The sequence below is a fragment of the Pimephales promelas genome, chromosome 21, assembly GCF_988280905.1.
Source record: "Pimephales promelas chromosome 21, fPimPro1.hap1.1, whole genome shotgun sequence".
Taxonomy (NCBI): Eukaryota; Metazoa; Chordata; class Actinopteri; order Cypriniformes; family Leuciscidae; genus Pimephales; species Pimephales promelas.
In genome coordinates, this window is record NC_142789.1 from 30,450,146 (window position 1) to 30,474,618 (window position 24,473).

Consider the following 24,473-nt stretch of genomic DNA (forward strand, 5'->3'; position numbering starts at 1 on the left):
GTACATGTTTGAATAAACTGGGCTGTTTTTTATTTTTATTCCACAGATTTAGGTTTTTATTAAGTTATTATATATTATTTTTCTATTATTGCTTCAAAAGGTTCGTAAAGAGTAAAGAATGAAGAGGTTTAGTCCACATTTTTTGAAGAGATTTATATGATGAACAGGTTGAATTTAGGCTTAATTTGTAAGTCTTTCGTGGTTTGAAATGAGTAGTTTTATTGACATTTTTAGGTGAACTATCCCTTTAAATGTATATGTAAAAGTTTGTTTTGAATTTAAAATATTTGCATAATCCTGTGCATGATTTATGTAATTCATAAATGAATTTGATGAGAAAAGAAACAGCTATCAAAAATATGTTTTGCTAACATAACATTCCCGATAAGTTATGAAAATGTTATTTCTGAATTCTCTCTGAACATCCCGTTTTAAGTGTTTTTAAAATAATGTCTTGATGATGAGAGATGATATTTGTTCCACCACAACAATGTTTATGTGAACTACAAAATAAAAATATTTATATTTTTTTTCAACAGGTAGGATATAGGATAGAATTGCGCTGTTGATTTATAATTAAAACCACAAACAGATTACATAAATGGAAATTACTTAAAAGTATACTTTGTAACTCTTTTTGTTTAAAATTAAGAAAATGTAAATAGTTTTTATCAATATTTATTTTATTTTTTTACCCTGACTCGTGTTTGTTGACCTGATGGTTTTGGCGGGAAATTGCGTACATACGTCACTTACACACGTGTGTGCTCGTCATTTCACTCGTCATTACTCGTGTTTTATTAAACCGATGAACGGCCAAGTGTCTCTCTAACAGAGGTCATATATATGTTGTGAAGATTATCTGCAGTGCTGGAGTTTATTTTCAGGGAAGTATCATGTCCATTAATGGGTAAACCTACAGTATATTGAGATCTTTTAGTCTAAATTGGTTATATCTGAAGCCTATAGTGATTGTTTTTTCATGAGCAGAAGGATATTCTCTCATTTTAGTTATGAGATAGAATCATATTCATCCGACCGCACCGGGGAAAAAAATGCATGCAGCTTTGTTTTTAAACCGCTAGAGGGCCAAAAGTTGCGTAGTGTATACTTTAAAAAGATAAAACTACTCTCTATAGTAATGAACTAATATATAATATAATACTAAATTATATAAAATAATTATATAATATAATACTAAATTATTAAAATTTAATAATAATTATCAATCTTTTTTTTTTAGATCCGGGGCTATAAAAAAAAAACAAAAAACATCCGTGTAAAATAGCTATTCATAAGTTACTGTGTAGCTTATGGTTACACCTAGTCACTTCATGAATTTGCTGAATAAAATAACTTTCTTAATATTTTTATTATATAATAACCTCTTTATAAAAGCAGTAAACTCACATAAACTATCATACTTTGTGAAAGTAGCTAGTTTTGAACGTTTATAATACAAACAAATGTGCCAAATAATTTTATAGGCCAATTATATTGTGTTATAAGTACATTGCCATCAATATTGTAAAAAATTGTACTGCTTCATGCATTTTATCAAAATAACATTGTATAGCTAATATAATTACTATAGATTTTTTGTGTACAATGTATCTTTAGGTTTTGTAACCATGTAAAAGTCATTACTGTATCTTTTTTTATTAATTGAATGCATCCTTGCTGAATAAAAGTCCCAAAAACTTTCGTTTGAACGGGGTCACGTGTGGAGGAACTCCTCTAAATGAGCAGCAGGGGGCGCGCGAGGCTCGTGGGAAACTCCACATGTTTCTCTTTGTTTTGACTGAGAACAAAAGTAGAGCTGAACTCAAACTGTCAGGAAAAACAGCCTAAACATGAAGAACAGAGGAGACAAGGTGCTCCTGTGACACACTGCAGGCATTCTGCACATGAGTGTGTGTGTAATAGCGTGTGTCACGTCTAAAATAAATCAAGCGCGTGTGTGTGTGTGTGTGTGTGTGTGTGTGTGAGAGAAGAGACTTTCACGGATCTGCGCGTGTCTGGAGTGACAGAAGACGGTGAGTTTCTTGTTTAATAACGTTTTCATAATTTTTGAACCATAGTGTTTATGTTGTTTACAGTGCATATGTATTATGAAGCTCATTTAAGTGCAGCCCATCAAAAGTAGAAATGTAACATGTTATAACTGTTTATAAAGTTTAGCTACCGTTGATGGTTCATTAATACTGTTAGAGATTATAGAAACATCAACACTAACACTGAATGTCGACCCAGTGTATTAATGTGATGAGAATTATGTTCGACATTATTGCAATAACAATAAATGTTCAAATCAGTTTGTTTTGAGATGTAAAACTTACTTAAGTTATTTAAGTTACTCACCCTCATGTACGAGTTTCTTTCTTCTGTTAACACTAAATATATGTTGGTAAACAGAAATTTGATGCTAGCCATTGACTTCCACAGTCTTTCTTTTTCTTTTCCTACTATGGAAGTCAATGGCTAAAGCATCAACTGTTTACATTCTTCAAAATATCTTCCTTTGTGTTCAACAGAAGAAAGAAACTCATACAGGTTTGGAACAACAAGGGTGAGTAAATTACGACATAGCCTATGTTTCATTTTTGGGTGAACTATCCTTTTAAGATTTCTCAGATATTACTGTTATATTTACTGTTTATTATGTCTTTCACACTGTATAAGTCATTACAGAGATATTCCATGTTGCTTTTTTATTATTGCGTATTGCATTGATTTAAGTGTTGGCAGCAGTTTGCATTATGATATTCCTTGAAAAGTCATTCCAACCTGACGGCTAAACCTTAATGTAGTTCAACGTTATATTTGATGATAATTCTGGTGATCTGATCTAAGAGCTCTAGAACTATTAATGGATTTAAGAAAAGATATAAGTTAAACATTATGGAAAAATATAGAACACTTGAATGAATGAAGAACATAAGAAAAGTAAGCGAAAGTGGATGTATGATATCATTTTGATTGTTGAGGATTAACTTTTTGTGCCTTCATATTATTATTATTATTATTATTATTATTTGGTATAAGAGAAACCGTATAATTGTGTCATCTTTGGACAGTGTTTTTGTTGTAAAAGAGGTTAGGCAAAATAAGTCTTGACTTCAGCCGAAACCCCTTCAGTCAGGTATTTATTAGCATTAAAAAAAAAAAATCCTTATGTTTTTATTTTTCTGATATATTTCAATCGTCTTTTCCTTTTCTATTTTGTTTCATTGTTTTTTATGTATTTTTTTTTTTTTTGTATTATGTACAGGATTTTTTTTTTTGCATTACATATGATCTAATAAATAAATAAATACAAATACAAATCTGAATGGATTATATCTGTGCTTTCTTGTTAGAAATATTAAAAAATAATTCACTAAGCTTATCAAAATAAGACTAATGGCTCATAAACGGGGAAAAACCCCAGAGGAAATAAGAACTTTGCCAACATCTTTATCCGTGACACAATGTGTGTTATTGTTCCAGGATTTCTGGAGATTAGATTACGGCTGCTGCATGTTATAGAAGTCGTACAGATGTTTCCAGTGCTTACGGTTATACGTAATTGTTGCAATGGTACTAGTAGCCTGCAAAATGATTGTAAAGATAATGTGAATGTTTGTTTGATGCTCCAGGTTTCTTCCCAGCATCATGAGACGGTGAGCTCATGTGGATCAGTGATGGCAGAAACCGACGTCGACAAATCTCACCTGCCCGCTGTTTATGACGGTATGGGTTCTTCGGTTTTGCATCTTTATTAAATGTGTCTGTGTAATTATATTTGAAAAGGGAACCATATAAAAAGTGTTTTGAAATTGGTTCCATGTTGCAATGGTGGTTTTAACTCGGCATTTCCCGCAGTCCGTGTTTTGCACATCTGGATGAGGACAGAATCTCCAAAAACAATTGAAAAAGAAGCAGAAGCAAGTGATTGAAAGCATCTAATGCGGTGATCAAACATTAAACCGCAGCATATAAATCAAAACTGCGCAGCGTTACCGAATTAAATGTCGACTCAGGAATCGGACTGTGAAGCTTCGTGGGTGTTGATGGACTCGATCGACTCGGCCTAGTCGTTCTGAATACGATCCGGACGAAGTCTTTGACAAAAATGCGATTTTGTTCAATACGCCGTCGCCCGTATTCATGTGTTTAAAAAAAGAATGAATTAAGCTAGAATGTTTTTGACCCGGAGAAGATTTTCTTTTTCCCGAAAATACTAGTTAATGTTATTGGACTGAAACTTTGTTGACAAATGCGTAGGGATGGGCAACGATTAATCGCATCTAAAATAAAAGTTTGTGTTTACATGATATATGTGTGTGTGGTGTGTATAATTATTTTGTATATATAAATACTAACACATGCATGTATATATTTAAGATAAATGTGTTCTTAATATATCAAATATATTAAATATAAATATAAAGTATATACATGCAAATATTTCTTAAATATATACATGCATGTGTGTGTGTATTTATATACTATTTATTTATTTTGGATGCGATTAATCGTTGCCCATCCCGTAACTACTTCTCAAATGTTTTTTGACAATTTTCCTACTTTTACGAAAAATAGTTTCTAAATGACTTGTTATGCTATATTATCACCCAAGATTGGATTCAATCTTGTTTTCTTTCATTTAGGGCTGGTTTTATATTCCTATTTGCATATGATGAGAGTGGGCATCTAATTTGTTCCAATGTGTTTCAATGGGCCATTAAAAGTGTATGAGAGAGACTGAAAATAAGAGAAACATGTTGGTTTCAGGAGCGTGCATGTGTGCCTTTGGACCTGTGCATGTTTGGAGACATGCATACACACGCTACTTTAGAAAGAAACACCACACACCTATAGACTTTATTTTTAACATCATTATTGACAACATTACACAGAAGATGCACTATTTATGCAGCAAACTTGCATGTAATTCTCCATGATCTATCAGTTTAGTGAAAGGAAAAGCATATTGAAAAATGAAGGGCAAAACGGTCTGAATGCTTCTGTGGATGTTCCTGTGCAGGTTTGCAGTTGTGTGTTGTAGGAGATGAGATCAGTGTTCAGGAATGTGATGTGAGAGAGTCTGTCCACACATTCGTCCTCTTATCTGGCCTGGATGAGCTCAAGAGCTTCCGAGCGTTCCTGTTTCTTAAACAGGATTTGGGACGAGATTCCAATCTTCTCCCGATTTGGCCTCAAGCTGGATGTGAAGAGTTCAAGTGCAGGAGAATTTAGGTTTACTCCACACAAACACGGACCTACAGTTTAGATGAGTTTACAACAGGTTCATATAAACCTCTGCACCTAGAAAGCAGACGAACTGTTTTTGCATGAAACGAGATATATTTCAGAACCCCAGCGCCAGAACCGCAAGTGAGGGAGGGGCGGAGTTAATATTATTGCATATACAGAGCCTAAGTCCCTCCCCCTTTCGGTCGACAACCATGGGACCTTATTTCGAAAAAATATTGAAAGGCGAGAGACAACAAATATTTTGATCTGGTTTGAATTGTGCCCTGAATTACACATATGATGTTTGTAAATTTAAAAGATACATTTTAAAGTAAAGAAAGTCGCAGTTTGATGTAAAACCGTTGAGGTATAAGACTGTGAAAATACGTAATTACAAAGACTACAAACCCCAAAGGCGCACATTTTCTCTCAGTGAATGAAGCTAACTTTACTGAGGCTAACGTCTGTCATTGTTTCTACAGTCTTACGTTATAATCGTAACGTTACGCCGTCACGCCTGAGTGTTTTGTACCAAACGAGCAGCGGATCTCACTCGTTGTTTCGCTTCTGGGAGATGTAGTTCATAGAGCGATTTTCACATAAAACTAAATGCTACTCTTCTGTTTTATGACAAACTGCGACGTTTTTGACTTTCAGAATTATCTTTTAAATTGACAAACATCATATGTGTAATTGAGGGCACAGTATTATTGAATAAAAAGATAAGTTGTCTCCCGCCATTGACTACCATTCATATTTTTTCCGAAATAAGATCCAATGAGCCGGAATTTCAAAACAGTTTAAGATTTTTGTAAACACACTAAATAGAACATAAAACATCACAGAGGTCTAATGAGTTATCGAATTGTGTATAATTTTGAAAACCTCCAATGCTTGTCTTGTTTTATATCTTTCAAAGCTTAACAAAGTTAACTCCTTCATAAAAAACAAAAAACAAAGCTCTTACCTATGTAGCCTATGTATAAACTGCTTAGCTAAAATTATTAGACTGTTATACATTAAAATGCCCATAAGTTTCAAGTATTATTTTTTCACCATCATGATGAAGTAGCCTCATAATACAATGAAACGGATAACTGAAAATATATTACACAAAATCAATGTCTTAAAACGCTTAATGTACCATCATAACATACATAGGCCTATGTATAGAGGTTTCATGTTTAATAAAAGCTGTTTCATGTGTAAATTACGTTAGGTGGGGTTAGGTTTCGAACATAAGCTCCGCCCCTTACTTCCGGCCCTGGTGTTGGTTAGTGCGTAACTCCGCCCCTTACTTCCGGTTCTGGCGCTGGTGTTGGTTAGTGCGTAACTCCGCCCCTTACTTCCGGCCCTGGTGTTGGTTAGTGCGTAACTCCGCCCCTTACTTCCGGTTCTGGCGCTGGGGTTCTGAAGCTGGTGTGCTGCGGGTCTGCAGCTGATATGGGACACTAAATAAACACCTACCCTGTGAGATGCCTACCCACAATGCATTTTAAGGCCTTATATGCGCTGGGCCTGAAACTAACTGGGTTTTGCAGCAGAGCTCCTGACCTGTTTCTTTGAGTTCATGACTGAACCTCCCGTAACTTCACTGCCGGATATTTATAGCTTCTGCTTCTGCTCCTCGTGCCAAATATAGACAAAGAACTGCAGGAGAAAGTGAGTGATTGGAAGAGGAGAGCAGCAAACAGGAAGAGACGCTTGATAGTTTCATGCAGGGGTCCCGATTACTGTCTTTACTCGGTTTTCTTTGTTTGTGGGACTTGAATAGCACCATCTGTTTGTCCCGGGGGCCTCGGCTCAGCTGTGGGGGTCACACGCACCACCCTTCATCGTCCTCTGTCTCTTTAAGGACTGACATTATTTATTCTTACACCTCCTAAACATTTATTCTAATAAAATTATCATTGTTCGCTTTTCACCTCCAGGTGGCGCTATATATCAGAAATATTTGCATTTAAAGTAAAAGTGCAACATTAAATCAGATACTAATATAGTTACAGAGTAGTATCCGAATATTATTCATACTATATATACTATATATATATATATATAGAACGCCCTCTTTTTAAAATTTAAATTCAAAAGTAGGACCTACTCAGACAAATATTGATTTTGGATGGCCCATAAGTGATCCTGAATTATTAATGTACTCTTTTAATAATTTACTCATTTGACTTTCTTTCTTTCTTTTGTGAAGAACAATAGCAGATGTTTTAAATATTGTTCACATTGTTATAAGAATATAATGTGCAGGGCGTGATGAGCTTTAAAATCGGACCATAAAACCACATTACCATTTGAGTAAAGAAACGTATAAGATGCATTTATCTAAAGTGACAGCAAAGACGTTTAATGTTACAGATGATTTAAAATAATTAAAAAAAAAATGCTGTTCTTTTGATGCCTATTAATTAAAGAATCTTGCAAAAATATAATATGGTCTCCGCTATTTATTTAAAATCAGCTTGTTAGAATAATTTGTGAAGGATCATGTGACACTGAAGACTGGAGTAATGATGCTGAAAAATCACTGGAATATATTACATTTTGTAAAATAGAAAATATTTTAAATTGTAATAATATTATTGTTTTTAAATCAATAAATCAAATAAATGCAACCGTAGTGAGCATAAGAGACTATTAAAAAAAATACAGACCCCAAACTTTGGAAAAATAAGCCTCAGACCACTTTTTTTTTTTGTTTTAAAAAAGATTGAGTTAATTTAGGATTAAGTCATTGAGTTTAATTTTCATAACTATTGCTACTTTTTTCCTCACACTCAACTGAGATTAATCAAATATTTGAATATTATTATTATTATAAAGGCATCAGAGCTGGTTTCAGGAATTGCACGTCACTATTTCTGGTTTAAAACCGGCTCTAATTTTAAGTTGCACAACATTGGCTCTTGCTATGCACAAAACCCCTTTCATGGCATATGGTTTAACTGTGAGTACGCCAACCTTTCTGAAACGAGCCTCTGTCCTGACTCTGAGAGTGCCCGTGTCAGCTTTTCCATGCGGATCAGGGTGGAGGAGCCTATCCATCTGAGTCCATCTGAGCACCAGTGCTGTTTACCACCAGAAGAGCATGACGGGCTGATGTAGGATGAGCTCACACTCGTGTGTGTATGTGCAGAGTTGGACCAATGGACGCAGGCACATCTTTAGAAACGGTAAATCTAATGCAAAGTTATCTTGAGACGAGTACTTTTTTTGAGTTGTTTATTGGATAATGCATACAGTATGTCTGTTAGTTTGTCACAGACTTCTTTGTTAGCAGTTAATATGTCTTGATGGATCTGTAATTAGTCCTGAGTGTCAGCTTTTATGACTCGTGAGCTTTTATTAGCGCTCTGATTTTTGCACGCTGACTTCAAGAGAGCATGAGAGCGAGAGAGAAGGAGGGATGTCATTTGATGTGTTTAATGTGCAGGGTTTTATTTGTGTGTTTTGGTCGTCTTTCTTCGGGTTGCTTTTCTTTAATAGTCGTTCAGAAGTGGATTTCAGTGAGCGGTTTTGGTCGTTCACATTAACACACCTCTTATTATTGGGCATAATGTGCTTTGCTTTTCCTCTGAGGCATTGTGTTGAAGCTGTTGACCCAGTCGGCTCGGCAGGACTTTTCCTGTTTGGGCCCCAGTGTGGCATTATGGGACATGGGCCAAAACATAAACCTGTCTTAGAGAATGAATTGCATGCACTGATAACGTTGTTTATTGGCACAAACCGTCAAGCGGCAAAATAATTGCGCAAATATGCCACTCAAAAATGAATTTTGAGTAATTAAATTATAGCACAGAAACTGAGTTTTTGAGTGCTAAGATGTGGAGGATTATTACCAAGATAGACTTTACAGCATCACTGCAATCCTGACTCCGAATCAGCTTTATTAAAATGGCAAAAGTGTTTTAAATGATGCCACATGTTGGGCTTGCCATTAGTGATAGCTTTATTCCTCTTCTTCATCATTTGATTCATTGCTACTGCCATTATCAGAGTTATTTTACTATTATTTATATAGTATTATAGCGTTTATATAAAAGAAAATCGCCTTTCTATTGGCTTTTATTTATTTATATATTTTTTTCAGTTTTAGTACAGTAATTTTAGTGCTTAAATTTTATTAAATTCATTGTTATTTGTCAAAAACTTAAATGTTTACGTTTTTTTTGTTAAGTTCTTCCTCTAATATTTATATATTTTGTATTTTTTCAGCATTATTTATTTATTTATATATTTTTTTCAGTTTTAGTACAGTAATTTTAGTGCTTAAATTTTATTAAATTCATTGTTATTTGTCAAAAACTTCAATGTTTAAGTTTTTTTTGTTAAGTTCTTCATCTAATATTTATATATTTTGTATTTTTTCAGCATTATTTATTTATTTATATATTTTTTTCACAGTAATTTTAGTGCTTAAATTTTATTAAATTCATTGTTATTTGTCAACAACTTCAATGTTTAAGTTTTTTTTGTTAAGTTCTTCATCTAATATTTATATATTTTGTATTTTTTCAGCATTATTTATTTATTTATATATTTTTTTCAGTTTTAGGACAGTAATTTTAGTGCTTAAATTTTATTAAATTCATTGTTATTTGTCAAAAACTTCAATGTTTAAGTTTTTTTTTTGTTAAGTTCTTCATCTAATATTTATATATTTTGTATTTTTTCAGCATTATTTATTTATTTATATATTTTTTTCAGTTTTAGTACAGTAATTTTAGTGCTTAAATTTTATTAAATTCATTGTTATTTGTCAAAAACTTCAATGTTTAAGTTTTTTTTGTTAAGTTCTTCATCTAATATTTATATATTTTGTATTTTTTCAGCATTATTTATTTATTTATTTATTTATATATTTTTTTCAGTTTTAGTACAGTAATTTTAGTGCTTAAATTTTATTAAATTCATTGTTATTTGTCAAAAACTTCAATGTTTAAGTTTTTTTTGTTAAGTTCTTCATCTAATATTTATATATTTTGTATTTTTTCAGCATTATTTATTTATTTATTTATATATTTTTTTCAGTTTTAGTACAGTAATTTTAGTGCTTAAATTTTATTAAATTCATTGTTATTTGTCAAAAACTTCAATGTTTAAGTTTTTTTCGTTAAGTTCTTCATCTAATATTTATACATTTTGTATTTTTTTCAGCATTATTTCATTTATCAAAAACAATTTGTATTATTTTTCGTTTTAGTCAACTATATCAACCCCAAAATCCCTGCTTTCTCAGCAGGTGGTTGTTTTAGTTTGCAGACTTTTCTCAAATACAGTTATTTCAAGTTACCGGGTATTTCATTTCTGTGCTGAAAAGAATGACCGGCATTTTAACATCCAAACGTATTCATATTTATTTTGTGTCTTCACTCCTCATGTGAACTATATTAGAATGAAATGTTTGTAAACTGGATATTTCTAGCTCAAAAAAACTCTAAATTACTAAACAAATGTAACTGTAAATTGCATGAAATATGTGTTACATAACTATTTAAATTTGATGTTGCACCAATTAGACTACATTTCAGCAAATGAACTATTTTATTTGATGAGAGAATATTGATTATTAATCAAATAATCAGTTACATTGCTCTTGTCCCGTGTTATAAAGATTACAGTAATTTTCCTGTGGTCGAATCCCTCTAATTAAGCCTGATTAATGAGCTGTAAATGTACTTTCCCCCGCCCACAGTGTGCCAGTGTTTCTCTGTGTTAGAGGACGGCGCTCTGGCTCACAGTCTTCAAGAGCAGGAAAGTGAGTATAAGCATCTTCTTCCTGTAATCGTGCTCGTCCTTCCTCATTTCACTGGGTAAAATACGGTAGGGCTGATTCTGCTTTTTGGTCTCAGTTGAGCAGTTTTACAGCACCAACATCCAGAAGAACCAGGCGGTGCAGAGCGATGTTCGTTTGGCCCGGAGGCTTCAGGAGGAAGAGGAGCAGCGAGTGGATCTGTAAGATTCGTCACACACTTCCCCAATTACTCCATCACTAAACCACAGGATATCCACATGACTGTGTGGAAAACAGATGCTTGACTATAACTTGAGTAGTTTGTATATTGTGAGGTGTTTGGCGTGACATGACTCTGGTGCATGGACTTGTCTTGGGTTTTGTATGTACAAAACAGTTCTCTAATGCTCACCACTGCCTGCATTTATTTGATGAAAAATACAGTAAAAATTGTGAGATGTTATTCAAATTTAAAATGACAGTTTTCTATTTGAATAATATAATTTTGATCATTTATTCCCTTGGTTTTTCAGCATCATTACTCCCGTCTTCAGTGTCACATGATCCTTCAGGAATCATTATAATACGCTGATTCACTTCTCAAGGGACATTTCTTATTATTATCAATGTTTAAAACAATTGCGCTTCAAATTTTTGTGAAAATCGTGATACTTTATTTTCAGGATTCTTTGATGAATAGAAGATTCAAAAGAACAGCATTAATTAGATTAATTAGTAATAGAAGCATATATTCTAAATATCACATATTGAATCCTTGAAGCGTTGTGTGTGTTTTGCAGGGAGGAGGAGGACCGCAGATACGCACGGCTGATTCAGGAAGAGCTCCAGAGGTGTGCTGAGGAGGCCAGGAGACGAGAGCAAGAGGATGAGGTGAGTCTGTAAAACAAGGCTTTAAAGGGATACTCCACTTTTTTTTGTGTGGAAATAGGCTCATTTTACCACTCCCCCAGAGTTAAACAGTCGAGTTTTACCGTTTTCGAATCCATTCAGCTGATTTTCTGATATGTAGAAGAATATCAGTAACCAGACAGTTTTTGGTCTCATTGACTTCCATAGTAGGAAAGAAATATACTATGGAAGTCAATGAGACCGGAAACTGTCTGGTTACTGATATTCTTCTAAATATCAGAAAATGATCTGAATACATTCGAAAACGGTAAAACTCGACTGTTTAACTCTGGGGGAGTTATAAAATGAGCCTATTTCCAAAAAAAGTGGAGTATCCCTTTAATGGCTACCGTCAACTGTCTGGTTACCGGCAGCATTCTTCAAAATATCTTCTTTTGACATATTGGGAATTAAAAAAATGTTTTGGGTGAACTAATCCTATAATTCTACAAAAGTAAATAAAATGAGAAGTTATGTTAGTTTTATTGAATGCTATAAACAAGGTGGGAAAACAAATGTGCTCGATAGCATCTTATTAAAAGCAGCTGCATTGAAAAGTAAAACAGTGATATATATTTATGACCAAGTTACAGCAAATAATAAAGGTTTAACCCTCCTGTCACCCTCAAATCTGATAACTCTTTTTACCCTCTGGGGTCAATTTGACAGTAATTTGTACGAGACTTTGAAAAAATATTAGCAGGTTAATTTTATGTTTACAGAGTTGTCCCCATTAAATTAGGAAAAGTCATTAAATCTGAAGCAAAAAAAGTAAATAAAATTATGTTTTTACAGATGTTAAACATTGAATGGGGCGTTAAACATTCAAATTGACCCCAAGGATAATAGGAGGGTTAAAAAAAGCTAACAGTACTTTTTTGTTAACCTTTTATGATAATCTATATCGCAGTAATATCGTATCATGAGTTCAGTTTATCATGGTATCAGATCGTGACATGAGTGTATCGTAACACCCCTAATACTGATTTTTCCCATTCATTTCTATACAAAGGGAAGTGTTTTGTTCACTGCTCTGTTGTTAATCATCTGTCCACTCTTGTTAAGCTGATTAAAATGCCTGTGTGAGTTGGTGGTGGTGGTGGTGGTGGTGTAGAGATGCTTTTGTAGAGAGCAATAAAGACTGAGAAGACTGATGCCCGAGTCGGATCTTGCACTCTCGTGTCCGTTGGCTTCAAGTATTCTTCTTTTATGTGCTTTATTTAGCTGTTGGGCGACATTTCTGTCTCCTAAAGGAGCAGCTTTGTCATCATTGTTGTCAGGAGTGCTTTTGGGAAGTGTTCCCATGGCGATGTCTGTTGTGACGACGAGACTGAGGAGGTGGACCGCTCATCTGAAGAAGGCCACGTCCCGCTGGGTGAACACTGAGCTTCTGTATTTGTGGAAAGACTATTTAAAACAGGCTTTCGGAGCCCGCTGGAAAAATGTCTTGCAGAAGTAATAGTCTATAGTAATTGGACTTATTTAAAGAGACATTACCTTTGTTTTAGCAAATTTAACTTAATCATAATTAGATTATGGCATTAAACATTTGCGAATTCCATCCCTTGTTTTCAAGAGAACAAAACCATCAGCTCCTAGTATGGCAAGCCGTTTTAGCTTTTATTCAATTTCAGGATATGAATTCTTGATATCAAGAATTCAATTGTTGATATCAACAATTACATTCTTGATATCAACAATTACATTTTTGATATCAACAATTACATTTTTGATATCAAAAATGTAATTCTTGATATCAACAATTGTATTTTCACTAGTGAAATGTCACCATAGGCTGCCATTCAAAACCAATGGTTGAAATCAAGAATTGATTTCTTACTAGTTGAAATTCAAAATTTCACATATCAGAAATACAATTATTACTAGTAAAACCTTTATTTTTGATATCAAGAATTCAATTGTTACTAGTTGAAATGTCTATTCTTGATATCCACAATTGAATTGCTACTAGTAACAATGTTCATTTTTGATATCAATAATTAAATTTTTACTAGTGACAATGTTAATTTCTGATATTATGAATGTGATTCTTACTAGTAAGAAAAGCCATTTTAGATATCTGAAATAATATTGATATCAGAAATACATTTTCAGATATCAAAAATGGTAATTTTTACTAGTAGCAATTGAATTGTTGAGATCAAGAATAGACATTTCAACTAGTGACAATTTAATTATTGATATCAGGAATTCAAATTTTTTACTAGTAACAATGTAATTATTGATATCAAAAATGATATTTCTACTAGTAAAAAATCAATTCTTGATATAAACAATTCATTTTGAATGGCAGCCTATGGTGACATTTCACTAGTGAAAATACAATTACAGATATCAGCAATTAAATTGTTGATATCAAAAAATGGCATTGTTGATATCAAGAATTCATATCCTGGAAATGAATAAAAGCTAAAACGGCTTGCCATACTCCTAGATCAGTGGTTCTCAACCTTTTTTTGGTCTAAAACCCCCTTTTTCCTTTTTCCCAATATTTTTGGGCCCCTTTTCACATTTAATGATATTATCACTCTTGTAAGCTTGCAGCAAGGATGACAAAATATGTTGTTTTACATAGAAAAACGGTATATTTACTATAACCAGATATGTTTATGCACAAATAATAGCCTATAATATTGAAAATACAATAACTAAAACATCAGTAGGCCTTATTTGAAATGCAAAAAATGTAAAAAATGAAAGAATATAGGCTATTACTAAGTGACTGGGGCCTCAATACTTGCAAGTTATTTGTGAGGCTTTATCAATGTGATTCTTTATTTTTTAAGTATTTTGGCGCTTTAGCGAGTAATAATAAACAGAAAATGGCAATTTATTGTGATGTTTTTGTGTTTTGGTTGGTGGGCTGTAGTCGTTTGTCGACTGTCCTTTCTGCCTCGTGGCGACAGTATTATTAGACTGCAAACTGAGCAATTTAGTGGAGTAGAAGAGATTGGTACTGGTAATTATATTTCTGTATTTCTGCCAGCCTGTGAACAAAGTTTAGCAGTGTGAACGTACAGAGCCTTTTCTTATTCTGGGTGTAAAATCAGTTTTCCAGTAATGGCTAAATATATCCATCTGTATCTTGGCAGTTTGGCAGTGTCTTGTTGTTCTTCTGACGAATGACATCTTTATCTGAATGACCCTTGTCAATGTCAACAACACTATACCAGCTATTTCAAAACAATGCTCACTTCACAAGTCATAAAGCTCATAGCCACTGATCTATAGATCTTATGTAGCCCCGCCCCTTTTCAGCAACGCGCTCGTCTTTTGACTTCACAGCGATCGGTATGAATCGGTATTTGAACTGCTCGTAAAAAATTAAGACATCTGCTTTACAATGCTTATGATAAACATTACAATGCTCGTGATAACTTTTGTTAGCTCTACAATAAGTAAATCCACTTGACCAGCTAATTACTCCTCGACAGCGATGCCATAGAAATATACAGAGCGACCGCAAAAACGGAAGTTCAAAGACAATATTGTAAAGATGACGGTGCGCACGTTTCTCTGTTTTTTTTTTATTATTGAAATTTTTCTTATTACAATAAACAAAGAAAGAACGTATGACAATCTCAAAATATACAATATAAATATCAATGACTGGATATCTCGTGACGTACTCTGCCACTACTAGGCAGTGAAGCCACCGGAAGTGTTCGAGCGGCCATCTTACGATTCCCTTCCAGCAGAGGGCTCCAACGGCCGTTATACAGAGATAGTAGCTCCAAAGGCACTTTTAAGATGACCCGCTGTGCATCAACAAGTGTAAAAAGTTCACAAAAGGATCTACAAAAACTCCCCACAGGTTGTAATTTAAGCTAATATATAGTAATATATGCTCAATTGTCGCTATTTCCGTGTTTAAAAAAATGTATAGCCTACTAGGCATTCTTTCACGGACGTATTGAAGTTTAAACCCAATAAACGTAGCATTCAATGCATTACTTGTTTTTATTTTAATTAAACGAAACTAACGATCATTAAAAAAAAACAAAGTTTAAGTTTTAAAAGCTCAAATGGTCGCCTTGCTCTGTTCTGTTATGTGTTTGTGACTCTCCTGTTCGAACTCGTTCATCAAAATGAACGAACTGACGTGGAAAAAGATGCGTGACGCTTGATAAGACCCTTATTCATCGTCTGGAATCGTTTAAAGCCCTATGAACAGTTTGCACTGAAAGTGTCTTTTGGACCTTGAACCGTTTGGTTCCCATTGAAGTCCATTATATGGAGAAAATCCTGGAATGTTTTCATCAAAAACCTTAATTTTTTTTCAACCGAAGAAAGGAAGACGTGGACATCTTGGATGACATGGGGGTGAGTAAATTATCAGCAAAAGTTTTTTTAAAGTGAACTACTCCTTTAAGACTAGTGAAGTAATCAGACAAAAGTCAAGGTTATAATCATAACTTATTGAATGCCATGTCAACTCAAGTGTTTGGCATGATAATGGATATTGAATATGACAATGTTGTTATGTTTGGTCCTGGCGGGTCAGATCTGCTACACTAGTGTGTGTGTGTGTGTGTGTGTGGTACCACTTGAGTTGTTGAGCCCTGAATGGTTGGTGGGCCAGTTGGGCTGGGCATCAGAATGGAAACTCTTCCACCATGCGCCGCATAATGAGAAATGCCTCACCGTGGTGCTGAGGGCATGTTGATTGCTGTAAATTAACTACACATACTTGAACTCTTCAGTTTTGTAAACCCTCAGTCTTAAGTGCTGGAATACCCATGAGCCCACACAACTGCATCCCCTGATGTTATGTGTTTATTTGTGTAGTCATTATATTGACGTTCCCGTGGGGAATTCTCTGTCTGTTTATAAGAAATGCAGTAAAACCCCCTTCAGGGAACATCCAGACATCCCGTTGATTAAATATAAGGACTGCCTTGATGGACGATCAGTCAAATGATAACAAATGAAGTGCAGCCAAAAAAAAAAAAATTCTTTAATCATTTAATTAAAAAATCACTCAATTTAATTACTAATTTTTAGTTTATAGTTCTGTTGTCATTCTGTCCAACATATCTGCTTATTTATGTCCAAATGAGGGTGATTAAAACAATTGTGTGAACTCCTTTTTACATTACTGTCCTCTAGTGGACAACTGATGTATATACCTTATAGTGTGTGCTTTTTGTCTACGTAAGATGAACTTCAAATTAAAAAGTACCTTACATTTAAATTGAGTAATGGATTTTAAACGTAATTTTTAATGTGTGAACTCACTTCCTGTTTGTTTGTTTTTTCTAATTTATCACCCATTCCTGTTGCTTACGCTGTTGTGTGTATACAATTAAAATGGTTTCCTGCTCTATTTAATTCATAAAGGATCACAAAACCAGGACAACAATGTCCCATTACTTGTCAGACCTGTGTAATAATGCTAAACACAAATGTACCGTGGTAAGCAGCATTCATTTTCCTCCAGTTTATATTTCATGTTGACTTCAAACTATTTCAGAAAACTGTTTAAACCCATTATGATATTATCGTAGCTACACCGACTGTGGTTAATGTGGTATTTTGGCGGAAACTGGTTAGAATCAAGTGATATCCTCAAAGTCAGACGGTTGTTCTCCAATCTTCATAATACAGGCGTCAGTGCTGCTCGTTGAGCTTTTCTTCCTTGACGTGTGTGTGTGTGTGTGTGTGTGTGTGTGTGTGTGTGAGGCCTCAGAAGTGAAGTGCTCAGGCAAGGTGTGTGTCCTGAGAAGCATCTCTGTGGGCATCACACGTATAGTGTGTGTGTGTGTGTGTGAGCTGTACTTTCCACTGGCCTGGTCTGCATGTGCTCTGGTGGGTGTCACTCTGGTTTTTCGCACTGAACAAGCAAGATGGAACATTTACGGCCTACTCTGACACCTCTGCTGTGTGTGCGTGTGTGTGTGTGTTGTTTGACGTCTTATATGAATACCACCTCTTCTCCACCCTGATGCATTAGAGATGTATATTTAGTTGGGCCGTTGTTAAGCCGTTACTGGTCTTTAAGTTAGGCCAAAATTCAATGTTAAATAATAATGAACACTGTCTGTTTATATACATTATATATATTTATATAATATAATCATATTAAAACAAGACAAAAACATAGCAATACTACTAAAACAATTAAAATTAAAGCTGCAAGCAGCATTTATCGGTGTTCAAGCAGTTTAGGCCTTTAAGCACAGAAGCATCGAAAGGCGTTCAATTTTATTTAACATGCATTTATCCACCGATGTTAAACACCATTTACAATCAATACAGGCAATTTAACATTGGAAATACATGGTTTTAAAGCTTTTTAACAGTTATAGTGCCACCTATGAAACTGTGCATGCTTCTTCGGCATGTTATGAGACATATGCTCATCAATTTTTGTGAAATTCTGAGTTTTCCTTTAGGATTTATATGATTCTGGGTGCATTTTGTCCCATCCGTTTTGTAAACGACCCTGTTATAGCCAATCAAAAGCAAAATTTCGTATTGATCTAAAGAGTCCAAAAAATAGGCCTAGACTGGTTTGGTTCCAATCGGGCTCATACTCTGATCATATACCTAATAATGAGAGACCTTTTTGACGATTATAGCGCCACCTATGATCCGATCCTCACGAAACTTTGCATGCTTTCTAACCATGTTAGGACACATATGCTCGTCGATTTTTGTGAAGTTGTGACTTTTTTTGGGGGGGGGTTTAGGGGCTTTTGACTGAATTTTGCCACAGACCACTATCTAAATGAGCCTGTTACAGCCAACCAAATGCAAAATTTCAACTTTTTTTTTGATAATTATTGATCTAGAGAGTCCAGAGAATAGGCCTAGACTGGTTTGGTCCCGATTGGGCAAAAAACCAGGGACTAGTTTGCAAAAAGTGTGTTTTGGACAAAAACCCACATAAAAAATTGTTTTGCTCCAAATGGAAATCCGAGATATACATCTTGTCCGTCTTGAGGCAGGGATTACAGTGGTGTAAAAACATTGAAGCTAAGTCAAACGGGTTAGGAGTTATGAGCAATTTTGTACTTTTGGTTGCTGTAGCGCCACCTATGGGCCAATCGGGCTCGGTTCTCCTCAATTTGAGGCCCTACCATCTGACAAAGTTTCAGAGCTCCAGCCCTTACGGTTTGGGCTGCACGATGCGTTTTAGGGGATTTTTTTTTCTTCTTTCTAGCAAATACAATAGGATTTCAACACTTGCTTGAACACCTAATAAAAAAAAAATTGTGAATAATCCCAATGGATGAATCCAAATCTCATGTTTACTTCTGATAAGTTTGTTTCACTCGTGAATATGTCACACTCTTGGCATGTGTTTTGTTATTTTCAGCTAGAGTTTGAAAGACTAGTAATATTAACTGCACTGACACCATCGGATGAGAACAAAACTATAATAATGACTGTGACATCAACACTTTTATTGAACTGAATTGAATCAACATTGAATTGACTTGAACTGAATGACACCTCCATTGTCTTCTGCCTTACAGCTCAAATTGAATTTGATACATAATTGATGAATTTTACAACATTAACACCGTCATCTTCCTGTTTTATTAATGTGAATCTGATTTGAAATCGTCTGTATTATATAATGCACAATACAACTTGACATATAGTTGCACTGGACTATATTAAAACACATGATTCATCGGTCGCTTTTATTATTGAATTTGTGTGTGTGAATTATTTTCTGAACAGGAAATCGCTAAACAGCTTCAGGAAGAAGAAGAAATGGAGATGAGACGGCAGAGGGCAGATGCTGGTCACCATGAACATGACTGTGTTTCTCCTCTATGTGAAGGTAAACGTGTATTGTAGAGACGTGCTGATATGCTGGAGAAGTAAGTCAGGCTTTGATCTCAAAAGCTGTTCTCCCTCCGTCAGGGTTGGGGATCTGGGAGCAGGTGCTTCAGGACGCTGAGCTGGCCCGTAGACTTCAGGAGGAAGAGGAGATGATGCCTCGCAGAGATGTACGCTACATTGAACGCATTTTATTTGCTCACACACACACACACTTGAGGTCTGCTACTCAAACTGAGCCTGGTTTCAAACCACACTGGGGTTAGCTTTTAATGTATAACCTCAGCTTTGCATAGGGGTCGGGACTAGTTTTACTTTGTTTTTGTGCATGCGGAGCTCTTATGGACTTTATGGAGAGGAAAAATAATGTCAATAATTGCGTTCCCTCGCAAAATATATATATATATATATATATTTTTTTTTAAAGTTTTGTTTGCTCCGTATTTTAATTTGACATAAAATAATCTGAATAAATCTGAATAAAAATTTAATTCCAAAAAAATTGACATTTTAAAATTAACTTGACCTTGAGAAAAATTAAATATATATATATATATATATATATATATATATATATATATATTTCTAACAGAAATAAAGTAAGTTGTAGTAATACAATTATTGAAGTAATACAAAATTCAAGCTAAATAGAACTAAAAAAATAATAAAATCATACAACAGACTATAAAAATAAAAGCTACTTCAAAATATTCAAAAAATACTATAATAGTATATAAATAATACAAAAAACACATAGTATTCATTTTATGTCTTTTAAATACTCAAGTGAAACTCAAACTAAATAAGTTGAAGTACTAAAAATATATATTTCTAAAAAAATTATAAAAAAGCACACCACAAAATTACTAATTATTTCCCTCGCAAAATATTTAATTTTATTTTTTATGAGGGAACACAAAGTTTTGTTTGCTCAGTATTTTAATTTGACAGTGTCTGAATAAATATTTAATTCCAAAAAAATTGACATTTTAAAATGAATTTGACCTTGAGAAAAATTAAATATGTATATATTTCTAACAGAAATAAAGTAAGTTGAAGTAATACAAGTATTGAAGTAATACAAAATTCAAGCTAAATAGAACTAAAAAATAAATAAATCATACAACAGACTTAAACTAAAATTTAAAATGAAAACTGAAAATATAAAAATAAAAGCTACTTCAAAATATCCAAAAAATACTATAATAGTATATAAATAATACAAAAAACACTTTTAAATACTCAAGTGAAACTCAAATTAAATAAGTTGAAGTACTAAAATTGCTAAAATTAAAAAAATATATATTTCTGAAAAGAAATTATAAAAAAGTTATATTATAATATAGTTAAATTATAAAATTACTAAATATTTAAATAAAAACTAAAAATATAAAAATAAAAGCTTTAAAATATTAACAAATATTATAATTGTATATAAATAATTGCTAAAACTAAGTAGTATTGATTATTAGTGTTTTTCTTTATCAGTTTCCCCGCAGCTCTGGATCAGAAGTGGACTTCATTGCGGCTCAAGTGGCCCAAGATGAGGTAACAAAATCTTCAGGATGACTACGATTACACTGTAGAGATGGATAAAAAGATTTATATTAATATACAGATCCATATTTTCCTGGAATGGAGATGAAATGATTGTCAAACGTGTAAAGAAAGATCAGCCGTGATGATATAAGCGTCTAACTGCTGCATCAATGCTCATCAGGAGATCGCACACTACATGCAGCAGCGCCGTCACAGAAGAGTCACCCACAGGCCACAAGACCTCGAGATCCAGACCAGACCAGCAGAACCAACACATGAAGGAGGACACACCACAACCAGGAAGGTCTGGACCAACCCCATCCGCTCAATCAAAACACAACTGATTATTCTGTTGATTTTATTCAACAGTTGTGGAAAAGTAAAGCATGCAAACACACAAAACTTCCAATACACAAAAAAAAAAAACATGGTGTAGAAATATTGTTCGCTAGTAAATTTCACAAACAGTTACAAAGAAACTGCAAGTAACACATTGAAATAATTGGGAAATTTTAAAGCAGAAAAACTGAAATAGTGTTTAAGGGGAGAGAAATCTGTGGCATTAAAGCACACAAATGATGCGTTCGCTTGTGGTGCGCTATATATATTTATGGGGGACCCATTACGGCCTTTTTAGGGTCTACTAGAATATTTTCATGTATGAATGTTAAAAAAATGTTCTTTTCCCATACTCTCCATTGTTGCCTGCTCTGTTTAGTTCCTGTCTCTATGAAGCCCCTCCTTCTGTAAAGCACACTGTGCTCTGATTGGTCGGCTGGAACAGTGTGTTGTGATTGGTCGATCGCTTTGAACATGTTCAGGAAATGTCCCCGCCTTATCATACCCGCCTAACTAACTCAACCAGGCCCCGCCCCCTTTATTTTGCATATGTCTTGGGCGGGAATTATTTAAATGAGGAATATTGTGACGTGTTCGTTCCCGGAAGAAAACTCAAGACTACAACAGTGCGTTTCAAAGAGTTCGGCAATACTGACATGACCCCTAACCTCATGACCCCTTTAAGTCATGGTGTGGATAGACCTTTCATTTGTAATTTGTTTTACATTTTAATTTAGTTTTAAATGGACATATTTCAGACCGTGTTGTCTTTAATGTCAGGCTCTTCAGATGCTGCGAGAGAGGCTGAACTCAGACGGACTGCATTCGCCAGTGGAAGAGGAAGACTACACCATTGAAAACCATCCAGCAAGCCCATCATGCACTGCACTGTAAGTCACGCATTCTTTATCACATTCACAGAATCTGCCACTTCTCAAGAACGCCTTTCAGCAGTTACTGTATCTTTGCACCTCGGTTATCTCTTTTCAGCCGAAACCAACACATGCACAACATTGCAGAGGAACTGGACCCAACGTTCAAGGCTCGGAAGCGTGAGAGCCACATTTCCAGCAGCCCCCCGTCAGGTACAAATGCATGTTATTATATAAAAGGAAAGTTCAGTAACTGCATTTGTTGCACAGCCGCAGTCATTTCCTGTTTCCTCAACAGGTTTGTGCTTGGCCACTCGTAACCCGCACAGCATCTTTTATGACTATTTACCAGAACCCACCTTCATACCACCAACCAAACGGCAGAGCGACAAAGCAGGACGTCACAAAGCCAGAGACAAGAAAGAGAACTGTAAACAACAGTGAACGTATGTTTAACTCACTCTCAGTTTTCTCTTTTCTATTATCAACTTTAGAACTGAGTTTAGAACGGTTGGTTTTCTAATGTTCCATTCATGCACTCTTAGAAAAAGTTCAATATAGAACCCTATGGTTCTTGACTCAGTTTGAAAGATCTCTTTATGCCAGAAAGGTTCTATATAGGTAAATTATTTCGTAATACTTCAATATTTAATGGGTTATTTACATGTTTTCTTGTGATAAAGGATATTTACGAGCTGTTTAATTGATAAAATTTTATTGAAATGAATCAATTAAAACTAAATCCATAAAATGATCCCATGATGGAACACTTTAAGGTTCTATATAGAACTGATAGAGTGCCTGACGGAACACTTTAAGGTTCTATATAGAACTGATAGAGCGCCTGACAGAACACACTAAGGTTCTATATAGAACTGATAGAGCGCCTGACGGAACACTTTAAGGTTCTATATAGAACTGATAGAGCGCCTGACGGAACACTTTAAGGTTCTATATAGAACTGATAGAGCGCCTGACGGAACACACTAAGGTTCTATATAGAACTGATAGAGCGCCTGACGGAACACTTTAAGGTTCTATATAGAACTGATAGAGCGCCTGACGGAACACTTTAAGGTTCTATATAGAACTGATAGAGCGCCTGACAGAACACTTTAAGGTTCTATATAGAACTGATAGAGAGCCTGACGGAACACTTTAAGGTTCTATATAGAACTGATAGAGTGCCTGACGGAACACTTTAAGGTTCTATATAGAACTGATAGAGTGCCTGACGGAACACTTTAAGGTTCTATATAGAACTGATAGAGCGCCTGACGGAACACTTTAAGGTTCTATATAGAACTGATAGAGCGCCTGACAGAACACTTTAAGGCTCTATATAGAACTGATACAGAGCCTGACGGAACACTTTAAGGTTCTATATAGAACTGATAGAGAGCCTGACGGAACACTTTAAGGTTCTATATAGAACTGATAGAGTGCCTGACGGAACACTTTAAGGTTCTATATAGAACTGATAGAGTGCCTGACGGAACACTTTAAGGTTCTATATAGAACTGATAGAGCGCCTGACGGAACACACTAAGGTTCTATATAGAACTGATAGAGAGCCTGACGGAACACTTTAAGGTTCTATATAGAACTGATAGAGAGCCTGACGGAACACTTTAAGGTTCTATATAGAACTGATCGAGTGCCTGACGGAACACTTTAAGGTTCTATATAGAACTGATAGAGTGCCTGACGGAACACTTTAAGGTTCTATATAGAACTGATAGAGTGCCTGACGGAACACTTTAAGGTTCTATATAGAACTGATAGAGCGCCTGACGGAACACACTAAGGTTCTATATAGAACTGATAGAGAGCCTGACGGAACACTTTAAGGTTCTATATAGAACTGATAGAGTGCCTGACGGAACACTTTAAGGTTCTATATAGAACTGATAGAGCGCCTGACGGAACACACTAAGGTTCTGTATAGAACTGATAGAGAGCCTGACGGAACACTTTAAGGTTCTATATAGAACTGATAGAGTGCCTGACGGAACACT

The 24,473-nt window shown here is 34.7% G+C and overlaps 1 protein-coding gene across 3 annotated transcripts; it reads left to right on the plus strand.

Annotated features, from left to right (window-relative positions):
- The first annotated feature begins 94 nt into the window (after window positions 1-94).
- On the plus strand, window positions 95-23,490 carry ccdc50b (coiled-coil domain containing 50b). 3 transcript variants are annotated; one of them, XM_089124832.1, is made up of 13 exons: window positions 95-1,947; window positions 1,995-2,036; window positions 3,639-3,732; window positions 10,943-11,005; window positions 11,100-11,202; window positions 11,782-11,872; window positions 19,604-19,706; window positions 19,790-19,875; window positions 21,194-21,253; window positions 21,426-21,548; window positions 22,364-22,473; window positions 22,574-22,668; window positions 22,754-23,488. In XM_089124832.1, exons 3-13 carry the CDS (start codon window positions 3,684-3,686, stop codon window positions 22,897-22,899), a joined length of 1,029 nt encoding a protein of 342 aa, XP_088980958.1. In that variant the 5' UTR covers window positions 95-1,947; window positions 1,995-2,036; window positions 3,639-3,683; the 3' UTR covers window positions 22,900-23,488. The 3 variants fall into 3 exon arrangements, with proteins under 3 accessions (XP_088980958.1, XP_088980959.1, XP_039545927.2); XM_089124833.1 differs by lacking the exons at window positions 95-1,947; window positions 1,995-2,036 and adding an exon at window positions 2,550-2,569 and having other exon boundaries at window positions 22,754-23,489; XM_039689993.2 differs by lacking the exons at window positions 95-1,947; window positions 1,995-2,036; window positions 3,639-3,732 and adding an exon at window positions 8,312-8,420 and having other exon boundaries at window positions 22,754-23,490.
- The last annotated feature ends 983 nt before the right edge of the window (window positions 23,491-24,473 follow it).

Bases quoted from the DNA above. Each gene is read 5' to 3' on its own strand.
- ccdc50b (XM_039689993.2), top strand. From the start codon at position 8,354: ATGAGCTCACACTCGTGTGTGTATGTGCAGAGTTGGACCAATGGACGC. The intron at 11,873-19,603 runs GTGAGTCTGTAA...TTTTCTGAACAG, and splicing joins GACGAGAGCAAGAGGATGAG to GAAATCGCTAAACAGCTTCA. The intron at 21,549-22,363 runs GTCTGGACCAAC...CTTTAATGTCAG, and splicing joins GACACACCACAACCAGGAAG to GCTCTTCAGATGCTGCGAGA.